Source organism: Mastigoproctus giganteus, chromosome 10, assembly GCF_048544385.1.
Source record: "Mastigoproctus giganteus isolate SK-2022 chromosome 10, ASM4854438v1, whole genome shotgun sequence".
NCBI classification, from domain to species: Eukaryota; Metazoa; Arthropoda; class Arachnida; order Uropygi; family Thelyphonidae; genus Mastigoproctus; species Mastigoproctus giganteus.
Genome location: NC_143584.1, coordinates 156,965,489 through 156,985,655, shown reverse-complemented (window position 1 = coordinate 156,985,655; position 20,167 = coordinate 156,965,489). Strand labels below are relative to the sequence as shown.

General features: G+C 35.6%; 1 protein-coding gene across 1 annotated transcript in view; it reads right to left on the bottom strand.

Moving 5' to 3' along the window:
• LOC150079403 (polycystin-1-like protein 1) overlaps positions 1-20,167 on the bottom strand; it is a 445,550-nt gene that overhangs the window by 316,653 nt on the left and 108,730 nt on the right. The window contains exon 13 of the mRNA XM_090383053.1: positions 16,686-16,904. Coding sequence (XP_090239179.1) covers positions 16,686-16,904 — 219 coding nt within the window. The remainder of the gene's footprint in view (positions 1-16,685; positions 16,905-20,167) is intronic.

Below are 20,167 nucleotides of genomic sequence, written 5' to 3'. Positions count from 1 at the left end.
AGTCATGATTTAACAAAATTTCAAAATCATAACAAGGATGCAATGAGAAGAAAGGTAATGAGAATGATAAAAATCAATTCCAATAATAACAAGTAGTACAAAAAAAATAACTAAAAAATATTTATAATTTTTTCAAGTAGCTATCCAGAGAAGACTGCTTCAAATATTTTTGGGAGAACGTCATACAGAATAAATCAATTTCCCTAACACATTTCAACACTGACTCAGGAACATCGGGCACACTATGAATGAATTGCTGCAGTGAAGAGAAGCAAATCTTTGCATTTTAAAATGTTGGTACAACAGGCTCATCTTCTTGTTCAGACTCACTATCAGTCATGTTTTGACCTTCATTGCAAATACTTTCGATAACATCATTGTCTACATCAACATAATCATAAAAAATTACTGTAAATCCCAAACTACTCTGTAGGAAAACCCATTTGTCAAAAGGAATCCCTTTGTGTTCATCACTTTCAACATTTTCTTCTATATGATTATAGAACCCAGCCTTTTTAAAGGAATTAATAATAGCAGTAGGGCTCAGTGTATCCCATGATGCTCTAAATAATGCACTGCATCTAACAAAGAAATTTTGAACTTTTCAGTTTTTCCATTCAGTTTTACAAGGATAAGCAATTCATGTAGAAGGTACTTATGAAAATGCATCTTTAAAACTTTGATCACTCCCTGATCCAGTGGTTGCACAAATGACATGGAATCCCCAGGGAAGAACTCCACATGGACACTGTTTAAGTGCTCATTGTTTTTCGGATGAGCAGGGTAGTTATCAACAAATAAAAGAATTTTTATATTCTCTCCTGCCACCTTTGAATATAGAGCTTTTAAATACTCATCAAAAAAGAGCACAGCATGGTTTCTTTCTATCACAAGCAATGGTAGTTTCTCTGAGCCATCCATATTAGACCCCACTAGCACTGTAATTCTCTCTTACTCAGTTTATCACCATGGCAATTCTGTCCTTTGAATGCATAAGTCTTATTAGAAAGTAGGTTATAAAAGAGTCCTAATTCATCAACATTAAAAATATCACATTGTTTGATATTGTTTGATCAAAACATGAGTTTCCTTTTTCTCCACTCATCAAATTGTAACATATTCAAACTAGAAGATTCTCTGCAAATTAATAAGGAAGGAAAGTTTTGTAATTTATTGTCATTGCCGCAATTTTATTTATTAGATTTTATTTTCTGATATATTTTATTAACATTTAGTTTTAAGCATTCTGACAATGTTTTCAGATGCTCATAGATTCATGGAGGTTTTGATGAGTCTGGGGTCGGGTTGGGGCTTTCAACTATGATCCAGGGGAGTCAGATCATGTTCTGAGAGTGTTGAACATTTAAAATTTTAAAGAAGTTAAGGAATCATTCTTAAACCTTTTTAATCATGGAGAATCAAGCATAGAAGTCACCCTATGAAGAAATATTGAGGTTACTCTTTTGTAATTTTGGATATCTTGAGCCATTGTTGCTCTTAGATTTATATAAAAGCAACTTTTATATATCTTGTTGCTCTTGAGTTTATATATTAATATATATAAACTTGAGTTTATATATATTAATATATATAAACTCGAGTTTATATATATTAATATATATAAACTCAAGTTCTTCAACATGCCCTGCGAGAGAGCTTCATTGATGCAGGGTGAAAATATTTGCTACTTCAGTAGTGGGTATGTATCTAAATAATAGTTATAAAGCAACTGAATATGACTGAATTGCTTAAACTTCTCAATACTACTGTGTCCACTTGCATAGTCACCACTGGTAACTGTTAACAAGAAATGATGATTTGTCTGTAATTCTGCTTATAGTTGATAGAGAAGCACATTGATCTGAAAGCTGTTAGATATGCACTGTGTTTTTTTTTATTACTTGCAATTCAGTTTACATTTTATTACTTTTAAACTTTTGTGTATATAGCCTCAGGGGCATTGTCAAGGCCATGTTATGTCAAAGAACTATATTCTTGATGTGTGTACAACATTTACAAAAATTTCATTAGTTCGTGCAACATGCTCCTCCCCACCCACTTTTACTTTAATATATATTCATATTTTTAATAAAGTCCTTATTTCCTTAGTTTCAGCAATTGTAGCAAGACATTTTGTAATATGTCCATTCCTGATGCACAAGGCTTTTTTTTTCCATTTTTTAAAGCATTGTAAGATTTCATAACATATTTTAGCATTTTCTGCATTATAATGTTTCTGGCTTTCAATCCATTTTTAGAATTATTCCTATTACTTATACAGCTGCCTTCAACCAGACCATTCCTATTACAAATAACAATGACCCTAGTGGCTCACATCTGGTATGGGCTTGGCACACCCAGGGTCTTTAGCTGGATATCATCATTCTTCTCTTTCTTGGTGATTCTTTTCTACTTCCAACTCTTGTTCTTGTTCTCCCCCCACTCTCTCTCTCTCTCTCTCTCTCTCTCTCAGGGTAATTCTGAAATATTTTTTTGGCTGGTGCAGCATAAGCCTCAGACTTCCTTGCACCATATAGCTAATAATCACACTTCCCTAATTATCTGCTCTAACTTTTAACAGGCATTTGAAGATTCCACTCTTCCCTCTATCTAGATGGCTGCCTTACAAATCAACCCAATCACTTTTATTAATCTTTTTTCTCTCATCATCTCATCAGTCTTAGGACCTAATTTTAACACAAAGTATTCTACAGCCCTTTCCTGCCCCTGAACCAATTCCCCACTCTAAGCCACAATCCACAGCACATTAATATACTAATATACCTATACACCTTTTATACTATCCTTCTCTATCATATGCAAGGGCCCTTTAGTTTTAAAGTTGGGCATGTGTTATAACTTTATTCTTCCTTCTCTTCCCTCTCCCCAATGAAATGAAGGTAACGTTCTTATTTTTTTCTACCTGTACTTTATCATTAAATGGTCCTCTTACCTATAATAAAACCAAATTACAGTTACTGTTCCTAGATAAAATTTATTTAACTATGCATAATGTAATCACAATTAATTACATTTAGGACTAGGATTGTTTTCAAGACTGTTTATTTTCATAAAATTCAATTGCGATACTTCACTTAACTTCCAGTTTAATGCAATACAATACATATCTTGAACATCAAATGCTGTCCTAATTAAGATATCATGCCTGTAAGCTCCTGACAGTAGTGAAGTTTAATGACTTATTTTAATTTTCTAGCTGTCAATGTGGTTTTATTCTTGTAATTTTGGCCAAGAATTTTTATAACCAAAGAGCCCTAATATGCAATACTAATGCTGGAACTGTACATTTAAATTAAATTTAACTTTTATTATCATTGCATACAATTACTTAGATATTTTAGGTTCCTTTTTCTCTTCTTTCTTAGTTTTCATTCCTGTCCTCCTCTAGGATGCCAGTAACTAGCATAAAGAATCACTTTAAACTGCAATCTACACTTTCAACCTACTGAATGTTCTATTCTTATATATATATATATATATATATATATATATATAATATATATATATATTCATACAGTATGTAAATAGATGCAGAGATGGCCACTTAAACTTTATTAAGTGGCCATCAATGTGTTCTACTGGAATTCTGGGTCATACAGACTGAATTGCATTCCACCATTGCTTCAGACTGGACAGTGGCAGATCTCCATTGAGAACAGCTCATTAGGCCTCCCTACAGATGCTCAATTGGGTTCACATCCAATAATTAAGCAGACCAATGAAGTATGGTAAAGTTAACCTCTTATGTGCCTTGGGACATGGCACATTATTTTTCTGGAAGTAAACACTACTAGATGGATGAACTGTGAGCATGAAGAAATACACCTGGTCAGCAACATTTTTGAGCAGGTTGTAGCATTCAGACATTAACCTAATGGTATCAGGGAACTGAATATGCACTATGAAAACACTCCCACACCATCACTTCTATTACTAGCTTGCAACGTTAACACATGGAATGACGGATCCATTAATTCAGCTTATGTCACCATACCCTGGTCCAGCTGTCTGCATGGAACAACAAGAAGCAGCAGTCATCACATCAAGCACCCCTTTTAACTCCTGAAATATGCAATATTGGTTACATATTGTGGGTTATTATATACCTCTTGGCTACGGAGGGCCTCCGTAGCCAAGTGGTCAGGAGCGGGAGTGCAGTAGCACACGCTCTTTGAGTAGACCGGGGTTCAAGCCCCTGACTGCTGAATACGGTCGATCTGCCAACCCGCACTGGACCAGCGTGGCAGATTATGGTCCATTTCCCTCAGCATAAATTGTTGAGGAGGCTTCCATCCTGCAGTGGGTTGATAATGGCTGCACTTTACTTTTTTTTTTTATATATATACCTCTTACTAACTCAAACTATGCTCCATGGATCCCAAAGGATCCACAAACAGTTCCCAGGATATTTGTGGATATATTTCTGTAATGGCTACTTTGAATTTTACTTAATTTAAAAATAATCACAAAATAATCACAATGTTAAAAATAATCACAAAATTTCTTTAATTGGCAACATGATTATTTTGCATGACTTAGAATATCTAGTTAAGAAACCCCTTTACCCATGAAGCAAGTGACAATCAGTTTAATTAAGATTAAAACATGCAATGCATTGTTATATGCTATTGATATAAATTCTTAACTATCTGATTACAAAGCATGTTGCATGTGGATGCAGAAAGAAAAATATGAACATTAAATTAACAAACTTGCATAGTTGCACCTGCTACAGATTTTAGTAATCTCCAGCTGTGACTTCCACCAACATGGATCACCAGTTAAATTTAATTGTAGTTCACACAGAATTAATGTAATTACAAGGGAAGTGAAGTAGTCATTTTTATTAGCTATGGTAGTGTCAGTGAAGTAATGTGTAGTAACATTAATGCTAATTTGTTTTTTTTTTGTATTTATCATGGATAAGTAAAAATAAAATACTACAGTAAGTACATATATAACCAATGTTGTAAGTGAATTTCAACATTTTTCTTTGCTGTCCAGTATCAGCAGTTCTAGAACTCCAGAAAGTAGTAAAAAATTATGTAATTATGTACCAAGTACATAATGAGTTGCTGCCACTCTACTCTGAGACTGATAGTGTCACTGATAATGTCACAGCAGTAGCCACTAAAAACGTCTTTACTGCAGGAACTCATTATGAAACTAAAATGATGTGTAAAGTTACCATTTCACATATATGTTCACAAAGAATTCTTTTAGGAAATTGTCTTTTCACCCACCCCCATTTCCTTTTAGATAATGAGCAGTAAATTGTGCAAGAGTTATATCATTTAATGTTTTGCCCCGTTTTTCATATTTATCAAAAATACTATCTTTCCATATATCCAAAGACTCACTGTCAACTTGTTGTTCACCCAATTCAGCTTTTGATTTACGTAATTTTTGACACGCATGTGGCCAAACCATTGCCACTTATTCAATTGCTCTTAAAGACATGGACATTGGGTATCATAATAAATACCAAGCTGCCTCTTGTGAACTCATCTCCACAGAATTCAATAAATCTACACTTAATGCTCATGTTAGATCAGTTATATCCATATCAGGATATTCTTCTTGTAGCTCTATAATTTTCCTTTGCAGGTTGCTTATTCCTCTGTTAGTTTTATTCACATATTCAACTACATATGCTGCACATAAATATTCTTTTATGATAAATTGTAAATCCAAATTAGACTTAAGCACTCCTAAAATCCAAGGAGTGTAATTATTCATAAATTTCTCTTCTATCTTGCATTTAAGAAATACACATGGTCGTTTGATACGAGCCCTCAAAATATTTACATATTCTTCTTCTGATTGGCATTAATTTGATTTAAGGAATTCTTCGAAATTAACATCATTATCCAATTCTAATGAGTCATGCATTTTACAATATTTTTTGCGATAAGCTAATCTTTGATTGTCATCTGTGGCCATCTGTATCAATATACGAGTTTGGGACATTGGCCAAAAAGGTGCTTGAAATCGACATTCACGCCAGTTTGCGTTATTATTTTTATAACAGGTAAAAGTATGTTTATGTTGATGTAAATTTGAATAATCTGAAGTTTTCTCTATAGAACATAATGCATCTATCATTTGGATTGCTTCTTCCATCCCATCTTCTTTTCCTTCTAATGGTGCAGAGGGTGTTGTTCATCCATAATAATATATGTGCATGTGGACTTCCTCAATGTTGAAATTCAATGCGTTTAAAGAAATTCACAACATAATACTTCCCAAAAAGACTATAGGTTTTCAATTTAAAAATTTTGAGTATACTCTCAACAATTTTATTAAAGTATATAGCACACAATATGGGGTCTTCATTTATTAATGTAGCTCTTTCCATGTAAAGTAGATCCATAACTTCATTAGTTGTAATTTCTTGTTTATATCTGAATTTGTATAATATACATAGTAATACATGCCATGTTGGTTCACACGCACTCAACATCAAGAACATTGTAGGTTTTCCTAATTGATTCATCAATTAGGAAAATTCATCTCGTTTACATTGACTCCAATAATATGCTGATTTGGGAATTGATTTTAGAAATGCTAAGTTAGACTCTAATGACTTGTTTATAAATCTTTTTGATTCTAACATAGAACAAGTAATGTTAGTTGTTATTCCTACTGATTTAAAGGCAATTTGCAAATGTCCTGCAGCACGCATTAGCATAATTTTCATTGCCATATATAGCAAATGTTGGGGAGTTACTCCACGATGATCAGATCTACGAATTTCACTCGATGCCACTGTAAAGGGAGTATTTTCAATCCATTTTTAAATTTTCATGCATGTCCCAAATATATAGCTGGAAAAGAAAGTTCTTCTGCATGTATATCAAATATGAAACTTGTTGGAGATGATTTCTGACCCGGTGCTATACATAAATATTTACCTTCAGACCAAAATAATGTTTGTTGTTGAATTAATAACAGGTCATCATCATTGCTGATATGTTCCACAATTTCATCTGTATGTTCCTTTTCATTATATCATCACTTTGTTCCCAAGAAATCGTCACTTACTTTTATGCCGTAAAATTTATACAAAGGTGAATTTATCAAATACTCTAACCATATTTTCACTATTTTCTTCTGCAGACATCCTTGTAGATATGATGATTTATGTATGAATCTTAATTTTATATGTACATTAATAGCATAATCATCATCTAATTCTCTAGGTAACTGATGAACCATCATATTTACTAGTAAATTTATTACTTGTCCAATGATCCCATATTGTCCATGTTCGTAATCCCATATTGTCCATGTTCGTAACGTAAATGACGAATTTGCATAAAGGGTAATCGTGGTGATATCAATCGCTCAGTTACAACATCCAGTGGAGGCAAATGAGTAGGATATGTTGGATGTATACATCCATTTGACGTGGCCATAGTTGGTATCCGTCCCTCTTTTAATGAAGTATGACATGTATTACATGTCATGAAAGTACTCACTTCTTGTAAATGAAATTCATTTTGAAGTAATTCATATGAAGTTGTTGGAAATGGTTTCAAATCTAACTGAAAACCATAAACGATCACAAACATTACAACTAAATCCAAATGGGTTTTTGTACACTAGTTTTTGTCAGCTCATGTAAACATCATAGGGATGTAATTAGGAATCTCATTATTAGCCATTTCTAATCTCGCTTTTTTTTTGTGCATGATATTCCTCCCTTTGTTCTGCTGGAGTTTAATAAGATTCCTGATAAGTATCAGGCATAGTAGAATTCTGTGGTTGAATTTCATTATGGTTTGGAATAGTTTGAATTTCTAATTTCCTTTTCTTCCATATATTCCTTCATTATTTCAGCTCGAGTTTTTTTGGGTGCAGTTTGAGAACTCCCAGGCATAACAAAGCACTCTTGTTGAATTTCATCTGGATTCACATTTCTGTCCAACTTCCCTTTCTTTCTTTCACGATATTCCTTCGAATGCTGGGCTGTAGATTTTGGCACAGTCACTCGCGTATTAACATTATGCTGATATAATGGTATAACCATGTGCATCACTGCTCAATTGTACTTGTTACATCACTGCACTTGTTGTGTACAATTGAGTTTTCTTGGGTGCATACATTGTACTTGTTGCGTCACTGCATGCAACAAGTACAATGTATGTGCATTGGGTTTCATGACGATTTATAGGTAACGTAATGCTTTTTTTCCAAATAACGCTGGTAAAAATGTTTTAACGTCAAAAAACAGAAGTACAATGATTCTTATTTGTCTCTGGGGTTTACATTTACAAGTAATGAACTTGCCCCTGAAGTCCTATGTGTCTTGTGCAACAAAGTGTTATCAAGCTTCCATGTTACCTGCCAAACTTCATAGACATCGTGATACTAATCACTATCATAGTATAAAAAACCATATGGAAATCCTGTTGTCTCGAAACTTTATACTAGACATGTAGGACACACAACTTGTGTATTTGAGACCCATTAATTTCAGCTTTGCTAATCACCCTGAATATAAAGACAAAGATATTAGTTTTTTTCAAGTGTAACTTGAGGAATTAACAAACCATCAGAGCTTCATGGGAAAAAGTTCAAAAACTGATAATGAAAATGCTACCAAGGCTTCCCACAGGATAAGTTACTATATTGCGCTTGCAGGAGAAACCTTAATTAAGCCATGTGTGGTGGATATGGAAACTTTTGTGCTTGGTTAAGAGTCGAAAAAGAAACATTAAACAGTTCAATTACAATTGGTGTTGCGACTTAAATATAGCTTTGTTTTTTCGTTGCAACTTGACAAATCTACAAAAGTATCAAGGCTAGAAGTATTACTTATATTTGTACATTACCCTGTTCCAGAACAAAATCGAGGAAGATTTACTGCTCTGTAAAATCTCTTGAAAGCTGTGCAACTGGAGAAAGAATGTTTAATTTCATAGTTAATTACATGACAGAACATGAATTCAGTTGGGAAAAGTGTATTAACATGAGTGTGGACTGATAGGGTCAGAGCAATGACAGAAAAAAATGGCAGGGATGGTGGCACGTATCAAAGAGTTGGAGATTGTTTGAGAAGTCACTGTGTGCTCCATCAACAAGCACTTGTTGCCAAGAGACCTAAAAACTGTGTTGGATGATGCTGTAACGATAGTGAACCAAATCTAGACCACTTATAGCTGTGTTTAAGTTACTTTGCAAAGAAATACGCAGTGGACCCACAATGCTGCTGCTTCACCAGAAATAAGGTAGCTTTCTAGGGGAAAAGTTCTTGTTAGAGTTTCTGAACTTTGCTAGGAAATTTATTCTTTTTTTTTTTTTTTTTATTGGTCACCCATTTTATCTTTCTCACTGTTTGGTAAAAACATCTTCGCTGCAGAAATTGGCATAATTATCAGACATTTTTAAAAGAATTAATGAACTAAATTTCTCATGTTAAGGAAAGAGCAAGTCGATATCCACAAACAAGGGACAGAAGTGCATCTTTTCAACATAAACTTGAATCTTGGAAGGGGTGTGTAGAAAAAAGGGAGCATGAATGACTTTTTGATAGAGACAGAATCTAGCCTAGAAGAAACTATTTATGGTAACAGGTCCAACTTTAAATGCTTTGCAACAGATATTTCAGAAATACTTCCCATTTTCTATCGATGATGCTACATGCATCCGAAACCCATGTTGTGTTTCAGAGAAACCGGATTGGCATGTCTGAGCAAAATTACAAATGTTTGATAGATATTACATCGGATACTAGCATGAAACAGAAATTCAGAGGGCTCCCTCTGATTAAATTCTGGTGCAGTCTTCAAGAACACACACGCACGCAAAAATAATACTGAAAATGCTAAACTTTTTTAATTAAATTCAAACCTTATCCTGAAACAATAAAATACATTTAAACCATTTACATCATCATACCTCAAGTGAAAAGGTTTACTAAAATGACTTTAATCCTACCTTATTTATACCTGTACTTGATATTTCAAGCATTTTTAATTTATGTGATAGTCCCAAGTTTTGTGAATAATTTATTCTAATTTGATATTATGTGCATGTGTCAATGCATATGCCTCGTATGTGTGACACTGTCATGTGTTTAAGCATACTATTTTTCTCAGCTAAGGGTTTTCAAATTTTTCAAAAGCTATTAATACATAAAAATGGCTCTTGATTTTTTAAGGAGTCCTTATGTGCTGTAATGTAATAACTAAATCGTATGTATAGCTTAGCTTAAATTTTCAGCACTGACCTCCTGAAAATTAAGCTAAGCGATACATGCAATTTAGTACATAAAAATGGTTAATGATTATCAAATATAAAAAAATATAGCGAAATGCTTAAAATGCGGTACTCACCTTGAATATAATCTGCAATAGTTTTATGAAAAGACTGATGGCTAAATATAAGGTGGAATGGTTAAGTTAATACATTAAGGTGGGATGAGATTTAATTTAACAGAATTTTAAAATAAGCGCAAGGAAGCAGAAGTGCACTACTCCGTCCCTGGTTGTCATAAAGTAGAAAATAGTTAATCTGGAACATAAAAGAATTGATATTGCCAATAGTCGTGATGACAGACTTTCATTAAGTTATAATGTCTTCAGTTGGCGGTGTTAAATGAGAAGTAACGCGTGCTGTATTTTAAGGAATTTTCTATACTCTCATGATACACTTTGGGACACGTGGGAATCTCAGATGTGAGAGATTCCAAGCCGAGGAAAGGTGAAAGGGAAGTTTTGCGTTTAGGATGTTGAGATTAGTGTTGTGTTGAAACCATTCAATAATGAGGGCTTCATATTGAAGAATTTTGTGGCTGGTTTTAAGTCTTATAATGGTGATAGCAGAGTCAATTAAAGGAGTGTGATTGTGGGTTTGGACATAAATTGTGAGTTCTGTGCTAGCTTGTCCCGATCTAAGACTATTATAGTGGTAGTACGCGTGAGTGTTGGAGGTTAGTATTAGTATTAGTAACGGCCGCATGGTGCAAGAAAGCCTATGGCTTATGCTGCACCAGCCAAAAAAAAAAAAAATCCAAACAAAACAATGATAAAAACAAAAAAAAAAATAAATAAATAAAATAAATAACTAAATAATAATAATTAATAAATAAAAAAATATAATAAAATAAAATATAAATAAAAAGGAAATTAAACCTATCATCCTATGCGCTTCCCTTACACGAAAGTACTATCCAGATGACCTTTGAATTTCCCCAAACTGTCGGCCTCTACCACCCATGAAGGCAACTTATTCCAGTAATTTATAACTCGCTGGCTAAAATAAAACTTCCTGCAGTCCAATCTAAACATTTCCCCCCGTAACTTGAATTTATGCCCCCTAGTTCTAGCATCATTTATAATCTTGAAAATTTTGTCCTCATTCATTTTACTGATGCCTCTCAGAGCCTTAAACACCTCAATCAAATCTCCTCTGAGGTGTCTAGTTTCCAAACTCTGCAACCCACATATTCGAAGTCTTTCTTCATAAGGACGCCTTTTTTCTGATCTCACCAGGCGAGTTACCCTTCTTTGCACCCTTTCAAGAAGCTCGATGTCTTTCTTTAGGTGCGGTCTCCACATACTTGAACACAGTATTCCAAGTGTGGTCTAACATAAGCCTTATATAATGGGATTATCACGTCCCTATCTCTACTTGCAAAAGTTCGATAGATCATCGATAGGACATCATGGGCCTTCCTTGCAACCTGTTTACAATGCTCAGAGAATTTCATGTCTGACCGTATCGTAACACCCAAGTCCCTTTCCTCCAGTACTGGGTTTAGTTGAACTCCACCAAGTGAATAAGTTTTTTTGGGATTACTGTTTCCCAGATGTAATACCTCACACTTTGTTGGATTAAAGCACAGCTGCCATTTTTCTGACCATTCCTGAAGTCTATCTAGGTCTCTCTGAAGAAGCTCAGCTTGACAGTGATCATTAACTACTCTTCCAATTTTAACATCATCTGCAAATTTAGACATCACGCCCTCTATCCCTTCATCAATGTCGTTTATGAAAATTAAAAACAACAGTGGTCCTAATACTGATCCTTGGGGAACCCCACTTCTTACATCAACCCAATCTGAGGAATAGCCATTTATCACAACCCTCTGCCTCCTGCCCTGAAGCCATCCTTCTATCCATCTAAGGATTTTCAAAGTAATTCCAACCTGTTCCAGCTTATAAAGCAACCGCTCATGTGGGACTGAGTCAAAAGCTTTGCTGAAATCTAAATAAACAATGTCGAAATTATTCCCTAAATCCAGCTCGTGAGTGACCCTTTCGAAATAGCGAACCAGATTTGTTAAACATGATTTTCCCTTTACAAAACAATGCTGAATATCCTTGAGAATTTCGATTCTACCCAAATGATCCTGAAATCCACCCTTGAGCATTGCCACCATGATTTTCCCTACCACTGAAGTCAGACTGACAGGTCGATAATATCCCACTTCACTCTTAGAGCCACCCTTATGTATGGGAGATACATTTGCACTTTTCCAATCCAAGGGAATCTCCCCAGAGTCTAGTGATGCTCGCATAATTAGCCTCAATGGTTCAATGCACTCACTTACTGCCTCTCTTAAGATTATAGGGTATACTCCATCAACTCCAGGAGCCTTACTGGTCTGTAGGCTCGAAAGTTTTTTCATTAAATAATCTTGCGAAATTTCAATGTCATTAATTACATATTTTTTAACTTCGCTCCCACAATTTCCCATTGCCACAAAAGGCTTTTCATTTGTAAATATCGATGCAAAATAACTGTTGAGTTCATCTGCAACGGCAGCTGGTGTATTTATTACTATCCCCTTTCCCTTATGTAAAGGTCCAATCTGGTTTGTCCTGCTCTTCTTGGCATTTATATATGTGAAGAATTCTTTATCCCCCCTCTTTGCTCTGTTTGCTAGTGATTTCTCATAAACTGCCTTTGCCTGTCGAACCTTTTCTGTGGCTCTATTACACATCACCTTGTAGCTGTTATAGGCTTCAGTACTTTTTATTGCTCTGTAACCTTTCCATGCCACCTTTTTCTGCTCAAGTAATGCGGCAACTTCACTATTCATCCAACTTGGAACCCTTCTCATGGAGTGTTTTTTTAATGGTATATATGCATTCAAGGCATCTGTGATTAATGTTTTAAAAGCGTACCACAGTTCAATTGTATTCATTCTCTGCGCGATATCTACCCAGTTAATAGAGGCCATGTAGTACCTTAAGGCATCATAATTTCCTTTTCTGAAATTAAAACCCATTCCTTTGCCTTTTACTTCTGCTACCTCTCTCATCATCATCCACCGTAGAACTCCGTGATCACTTCCTGCTACTGGTTCCTCTACTGTCAGCCCTGTTATGTCATCTGATTCATGTGTGATGATGAGGTCTAGGATATTCTTTTCTCTAGTACTTTCCCTGACATGTTGATACAAATAACAGTCATCTAGTTGATTTAAAAATTTTGTTCCCCATGTCAAGTTTCCTTCCCATTTACTCCAATCAATTAGAGGCAAATTGAAATCACCCATAATAAGGCATTGACGCTTACTTGCCCATTCCATTTGCATGTAGAGGCTTTTGTCATAATCTTCACAATCACCTGGTCTGTAGATTACTCCTACTCGCATTATACCTTTGTTTCCAACTATCTCACACCATACAGACTCTATACTAGCATGTGAAATGTCTGAATCCGGGAAAGCTATCGTCGCACTCAGGCTGCTTCTGATAAGAAGCATTACCCCACCACCCCTTCTATCTAACCTATCCTTCCTAAATACATTATACAAGCCATACTGAAACTCATCATCCCCAATTTCCGGGTGGCACCACGTCTCTGTAAGCCCTATTATGTCTGCGTTACTTGTTTTAACCAGCAGTTCGAATTCGCTCATTTTATTGACGACACTTCTAACGTTACTGTATAAACAATTAAGATTTACTGTTCTTGTATATTTAACAACCCTTGAAGTTTTTTAGGCTCTCTTCCCTGATATTAGCTACCCGCTCACGTGAAACGTCTTTGCCCCCCCAGAACATCTAGATAATACATCCAGTTGGGGTAACAGATAAGAACTCTTAAGGTATGTGCAAGAGTTACATTGACCAATCTTATCGGATAAACGCTTGTCAGTATTACCCACATCCCCCCTAACTAGCAGTTTCCCTGAACCTTTAAGGTATCCTCAATAATACTGGCAAAAACTTTTGCACCACCTTTGTTTAAGTGTATCCCGTCTCTACAAAACAAATTCCTTCTACCTACAAGTGTGGGCCATGCTGATAGAAATTTACCCCCTAAAGCCTTGCAGATTCCTTCAAGTCTTGAGTTAATCCACAAGGCTCTTAACATATAATCCCTCCTATCGTGTCTGGGCAGAATTGCAGACACATAGACATTATGGCCTAGCTCGCGACATTTCCTCAGCATGGTCCTGAATTTTTCCAACAAATCGTCAGATCGTGTACATTTAATATTATTTGTCCCCACGTGAATAATAATATTTTCTTTACCCCCTTTCAAATCTGACAATCTGTTGGTGACATCATCAATAGTTGCTCCCGGCAGACATACCCTGGTTTTGTTAGAACCAAACTTGGTAGTAGTACTACCAGTATAACAGGGATCACAGTTTGGTTGACATTTAATCAAGTAAATTATATTTCGCCTGTGTTTACAGGTACTGATATCTCCCTTATTTTTTTCAGCTTATAATAAACTCGGATCCTTATTCAACACTTACAAAGATACACACAAATACCCAACCAACGATTTGAACAATATATTGGTAGTACTACTACCAAGTTTGGTTCTACCAAAACCTTCAACACTCGCGCGTACTACCACTATAATAGTCTTAGATCGGGACAAGCCAGCACAGAACTCACAATTTATGCCCAAACCCACAATCACACTCCTTTAATTGACTCTGCTATCACCATTATAAGACTTAAAACCAGCCACAAAATTCTTCAATATGAAGCCCTCATTATTGAATGGTTTCAACACAACACTAATCTCAACATCCTAAACGCAAAACTTCCCTTTCACCTTTCCTCGGCTTGGAATCTCTCACATCTGAGATTCCCACGTGTCCAAAAGAGTATCACGAGAGTATAGAAAATTCCTTAAAATACAGCACGCGTTATGTCTCATTTAACACCACCAACTGAAGACGTTATAACTTAACGAAAGTCTGTCGTCATGACTATTGGCAATATCAATTCTTTTATGTTCCAGATTAACTATTTTCTACTTTGTGACAACCAGGGACGGAGTAGTGTACTTCTGCTTCCTTGCGCTTATTTTAAAATTCCGTTAAATTAAATCTCATCCCACCTTAATGCATTAACTTAACCATTCCACCTTATATTTAGCCATCAGTCTTTTCATAAAACTATTGCAGATTATATTCAAGGTGAGTACCGCACTTTAAGCATTTCGCTATTTTTATATTTAGTACTATTATCACGGTACTATAAGAATTCTATAACTTTATACAGTAAACCCCCGCTAGTCCCGGTATCGGTATTCGCGATTTCGGGTATTCGCGGTTGCTGATTTAATATAAAATGAAACCTAAAAAAATGTGAATTTTAAAGCGCCGTGAACATTTTTCACCATAAAAAAACACAAGCGTGGCTAAAATTATCTTTCTCGGTCAAAACAGCGCTCAGTGGGTGGGGAGAGTGGGGTGACAAAATCGCGAGAATGGATGTTTCTCGCTAATCCTTGTTCAGTATGTGTTATGCGCTTGTCATGGAAGGTTTCATCGTTTGCTTTTAATTTATAAATTGATATGCTTACAAAAGTGATAAATCTTCCGTTTTGCTGTGTAAAACAGACTTTTTTCGAGTGTGTTAACGGAAGAAAGCGACTTTATTGTGGACAAGTTCTTTCTAACCTGTACAAAAATATGGCTACGAATAACAAGGGAAATGGGAAAATATGAAAGAAGGTGATGACATTAGCGAATAAAATTGAGTTATTAGACAAAATTTCTAATGGTGAAAGTGTCTCCTCAGTGGCAAAACATAAAATCAATGAGTCAACGGTATGATCAATCAAAAATCGGAAGAAAAAAATCGGCCGTAGTGTCAGTGAAAACGCCCTAATTGCTTCAAAAATTTGCACTGTAACTCATAATGTTAAATTAGAAAAAATGAAAAAAGCTTTAAATCTTTGGATAGAAGACCAAACTCAAAATAAAATTCCGTTAAGTTCACTCATCATTCGTGAAAAGGCAAAACTCCTTTATCAACACTTTAGCGAAACTGGTGATAGCACTGGTGGGATAAGTTTGTTAGCTAGCAAAGGCGCTGGTTTGAAAGATTTGTTTGAAATTTCTAATAAATATTACATTTAATATTAAATTGTTTCTTATTTTCATTTCGATGCCATATGCTTGCATTTCACTATGTACATAGCCATATTATGAAGGTACGTATAATACATACATTGACAAAATTTTAGACTAGTTTTTCTTATATATTTCATACTTTCAACCCCTTTATTACTATGGGAGCCATAACTCAGTATTCGCGTTTTCGGTATTCGCGGCATTTCTCAGGAATGTAACCCCCGGGAATAGCGGGGGTTTACTGTACTTGTCGGTTATTAATGATATAAATATTTAATATTGGTAGAAAATAAAAGAACATTCATTTTATATAAAAGCTTACCTAATAATTTGACATTAACTTCCACCAGATATGTGCTACCCACACGCAACACACCAGGTTTGATTACTAAATTTTGGAAAGTCATCCCGGTAGCAGAATCACCAGCATTAAGCAATAAGGGAAGTTTTGGTCTCTGAACAAGATGAATATTTCCAGTAAAAGAAAACCTTTCATCTTTTGCAGGGTCACCATTATTTTGGGGATCACTATTTGATGATACTAAAATGGACAATTAATTAAAATTAAATACATTAATTTCATAAATTTCATGACATCCCATATTTGTGGATGTATGTACAAATAAAAATAAAATACAAAATGAAAAAAAACACATGCCAGTAGAAAATAAAATTTCTTAAAGAAATGGAAAACAATTTAATGAAAACAAAAGAGGGAATACCTCTTTTGTTGAACTTCTGCTGCTCTTTTGATGTGCTGATCTGAGCAAAGCAGCTATAATAAAATAAATTAAACTCAAATACTTGTATACATAAAAGGAGACAAACAATGTCACATACTATATCTACAAGTTGCTACAGATTGTCAGCAGTTTATGGAAGCACCATGTATTTTGCTAACTAAAACAATTCAATTTAATAACTACTACAGTAATAACATCATGTCTAATATAAAAAGTCAGAAAGAAATCACAAGCAAACTGAAATTAGTGCCAGTGGCTTTGATACTTTGCAGAAGGGTAAGAAAGAATAGAAGCAATACTGAATTTATACTGGATTTTAACTTACTATATCAAGATAGACCACAATCAAAAATGGATGTTAATAAAACCAAGGAACAAGCAGTGTGAAACAGTAAGCTAAAATATAGCAATTGCAAATTAAAATAATTCAATAAAATTCAAATATCTGGCAGAGATAATGGTACAAAAGTACCCTCAAAAAATGAATAATAATAACAACAACAAAGAAAGTGTACTGTATTACAAGTTTTTGTTATTTGTTATTTGTGTTTGTTTTTTTTTAGGAGCAATAGCAACTAAGGCCATATTGCTCCAGGATATGCGGTAGTCATCGCCTGACCTTTCCGCATCCTCCGTATTTGGTGGTTACGGGCTCGAACCCCAGTCTAATCAAGAAGTGTGTGCTACGCACTACTGCTGCTCCTGCCCACCTGGCTACGGAGGTGCCCGTATTACAAGTACAAACACCAGGTTGTAGTAGAGACCCCCAACCCAAAAGCTGTACTGCGACCACATCATAATAACGGACAAGACAATCCTGCACAACAGACCGGATATAACCCTTGTCGACAAGAAGGAAAAGCCTACCTATCTGATTGACTTAGCAAGGCCCAACACTGGCAACCTCCATAAAACCCACAAAGAAAAAAAATCAGGAAGTACACAGATCTAAGGCAGGGAATTAAAGAGATGTGACATACTGAAGAAGTAATGACCATCCAAATCATCGTGTCAATCACTGGTATGGTGCCAAAGATCTTAAATAACAGCCTAGCAGCAATAGGTCTCCCAGAGAACACCTACAAAGACCTCCAGAAAGTCACAATCCTAAACACCTGTAGAATAGCCAGGGAGTTCCTCAACCAATAATAACATCAGACATAATAATAATAAACATTGTGAAAGTTGCTTCAGCGGAGCTACCTCCCCCAAGGTTGAAGTGACAGCTGAGGCAAATAGTGGTGCGAGCTGTTGCTCCTAAGAACTAACACTACCACTGGACATAAGCCGAAGCTAAACAGATCCATCTCCACAGACGGATGATGATGTCAAAGAGAAGTAATAATCATGCTGCATTGAGTGTGGCACAGGATAAAGTCACTTGCATTCAGGTCTTAGGCAGAGGGGTTGGCTTGAGAAGTCAGAGACAGTCTTACACTGTCCCCTGTAAGGCTTCCACAAGGGAAGGGCAAAACCATGTAGCCCAACCAAATGGAAGTGCTTCCTGCACAAGTAACCACCCTGGGTGAAAGAAAATGCCAACACATGAAATGAAGCATCAAAATGAATACATACATCATGTGAGCACACTAAAAAATAAACAAGTTAAAGACTGATATGACCATGTACAGGTCAAGACTCCATATGAAGTGGTTGGAATGATTCCCAGATATTCATGTCACTGAACAGTGAATACTGGACCAGAGAAGGACCATCATCAAGAAGAACCTGATAGCTCCTGCAATCTTGGAAAAAATCAAGCAGGACATGAGCAGCTAACTACAAAGAACAAAGAATGTGGACATGAAACCAGAGAAGGAAGAGTAAGAAGAAATACAATCCAGAGCATCTGAAGTGGAAAGCAACAAGGTCATGATAGCCAGAATAGAAGGCTCTAACAGAATTCAAGGGAATGGATCTCACAAAGACCAACATAATACCAAAGCAACAGAATCCTGTGGAGGGTCACAGACAACCTCAAATGGAAAATAATACCATATTACCTCAACAACAATGGTGCAACACTGGAAGCCATCCACACAGTCGTATACTGTGCTACCATAACAACCACCAAAATCACTGCCGGATTAAGGTATAGGCTAGCAGGGCTTTTGTCCAGGGTGATATTTTTTAAGGGGTGCAAAAAACAGAAGAACAATGAGGCAAAATATATATATATCCAGTCAGACCTCTATATAACTTTTGCTAATGCTAAAATGCTAATAACGAAATTGATCGTTCCCTTGAAAAAAATTGTTACACAGAAATTTCATTTGAAAGAAATATTACCTTTTCAACAATGAAAAATACTGTAATAATACTGCAATTCAAAATCCAGAAATATAGTAAAAGATGGGATATGCGGTGGTCATTCCCTGACCTTTCCGCATCTTCTGTATTTGGTAGTGACGGGCTCGAACCCCGGTCTAATCAAGAAGCGTGGTGTGCTATGCACTGCTGGTCTTTCCCACCTGGCTAAGGTGGTGCCCTGGAGTGAGTGGATGGGATGAAATGACGAGAGAGAGAGAGAGAGAGAGAGAGAGAGAGAGAGAGAGAGAGTGTTTTAGCTGATGCTACATAAGCTTGCTTTCTTGCATTATGTGCCCTTGCTAATGCTAATGTTCTTGCAATTGTTTCCCTATTGGCTACAGTTTTTGAATCTGTGTTCACGATGAAAAATATAATTCTTCCCTATCCCTCTTCATCCTTTCTTTACACATCAATCAAATTTTGCATCTCATATATCAGTGATACTGCGCTTCTGATATTAGTATAATATCAGCATTTGATGATTTAATCAATACTTCAAATTCAAATTTATTTACGATGCTTTTAATATTAGTGCATAAGCAAATGAGTAACTTCCTCTATATATTAGCATTAGCAGGGAATATGATGCAAGAAAGCCAATTCACCCATCCATTCACTCCAAATATTTGTCTAGTTCTGCCTTGAACTTATTTAAGTTCCTGGCCTGCACTACAACAGATGGAAGTTTGTTCCAACTATCAACGACAAGCTAGCAAAATTCCTGTATATCATTGACAAGACACCATGAGCT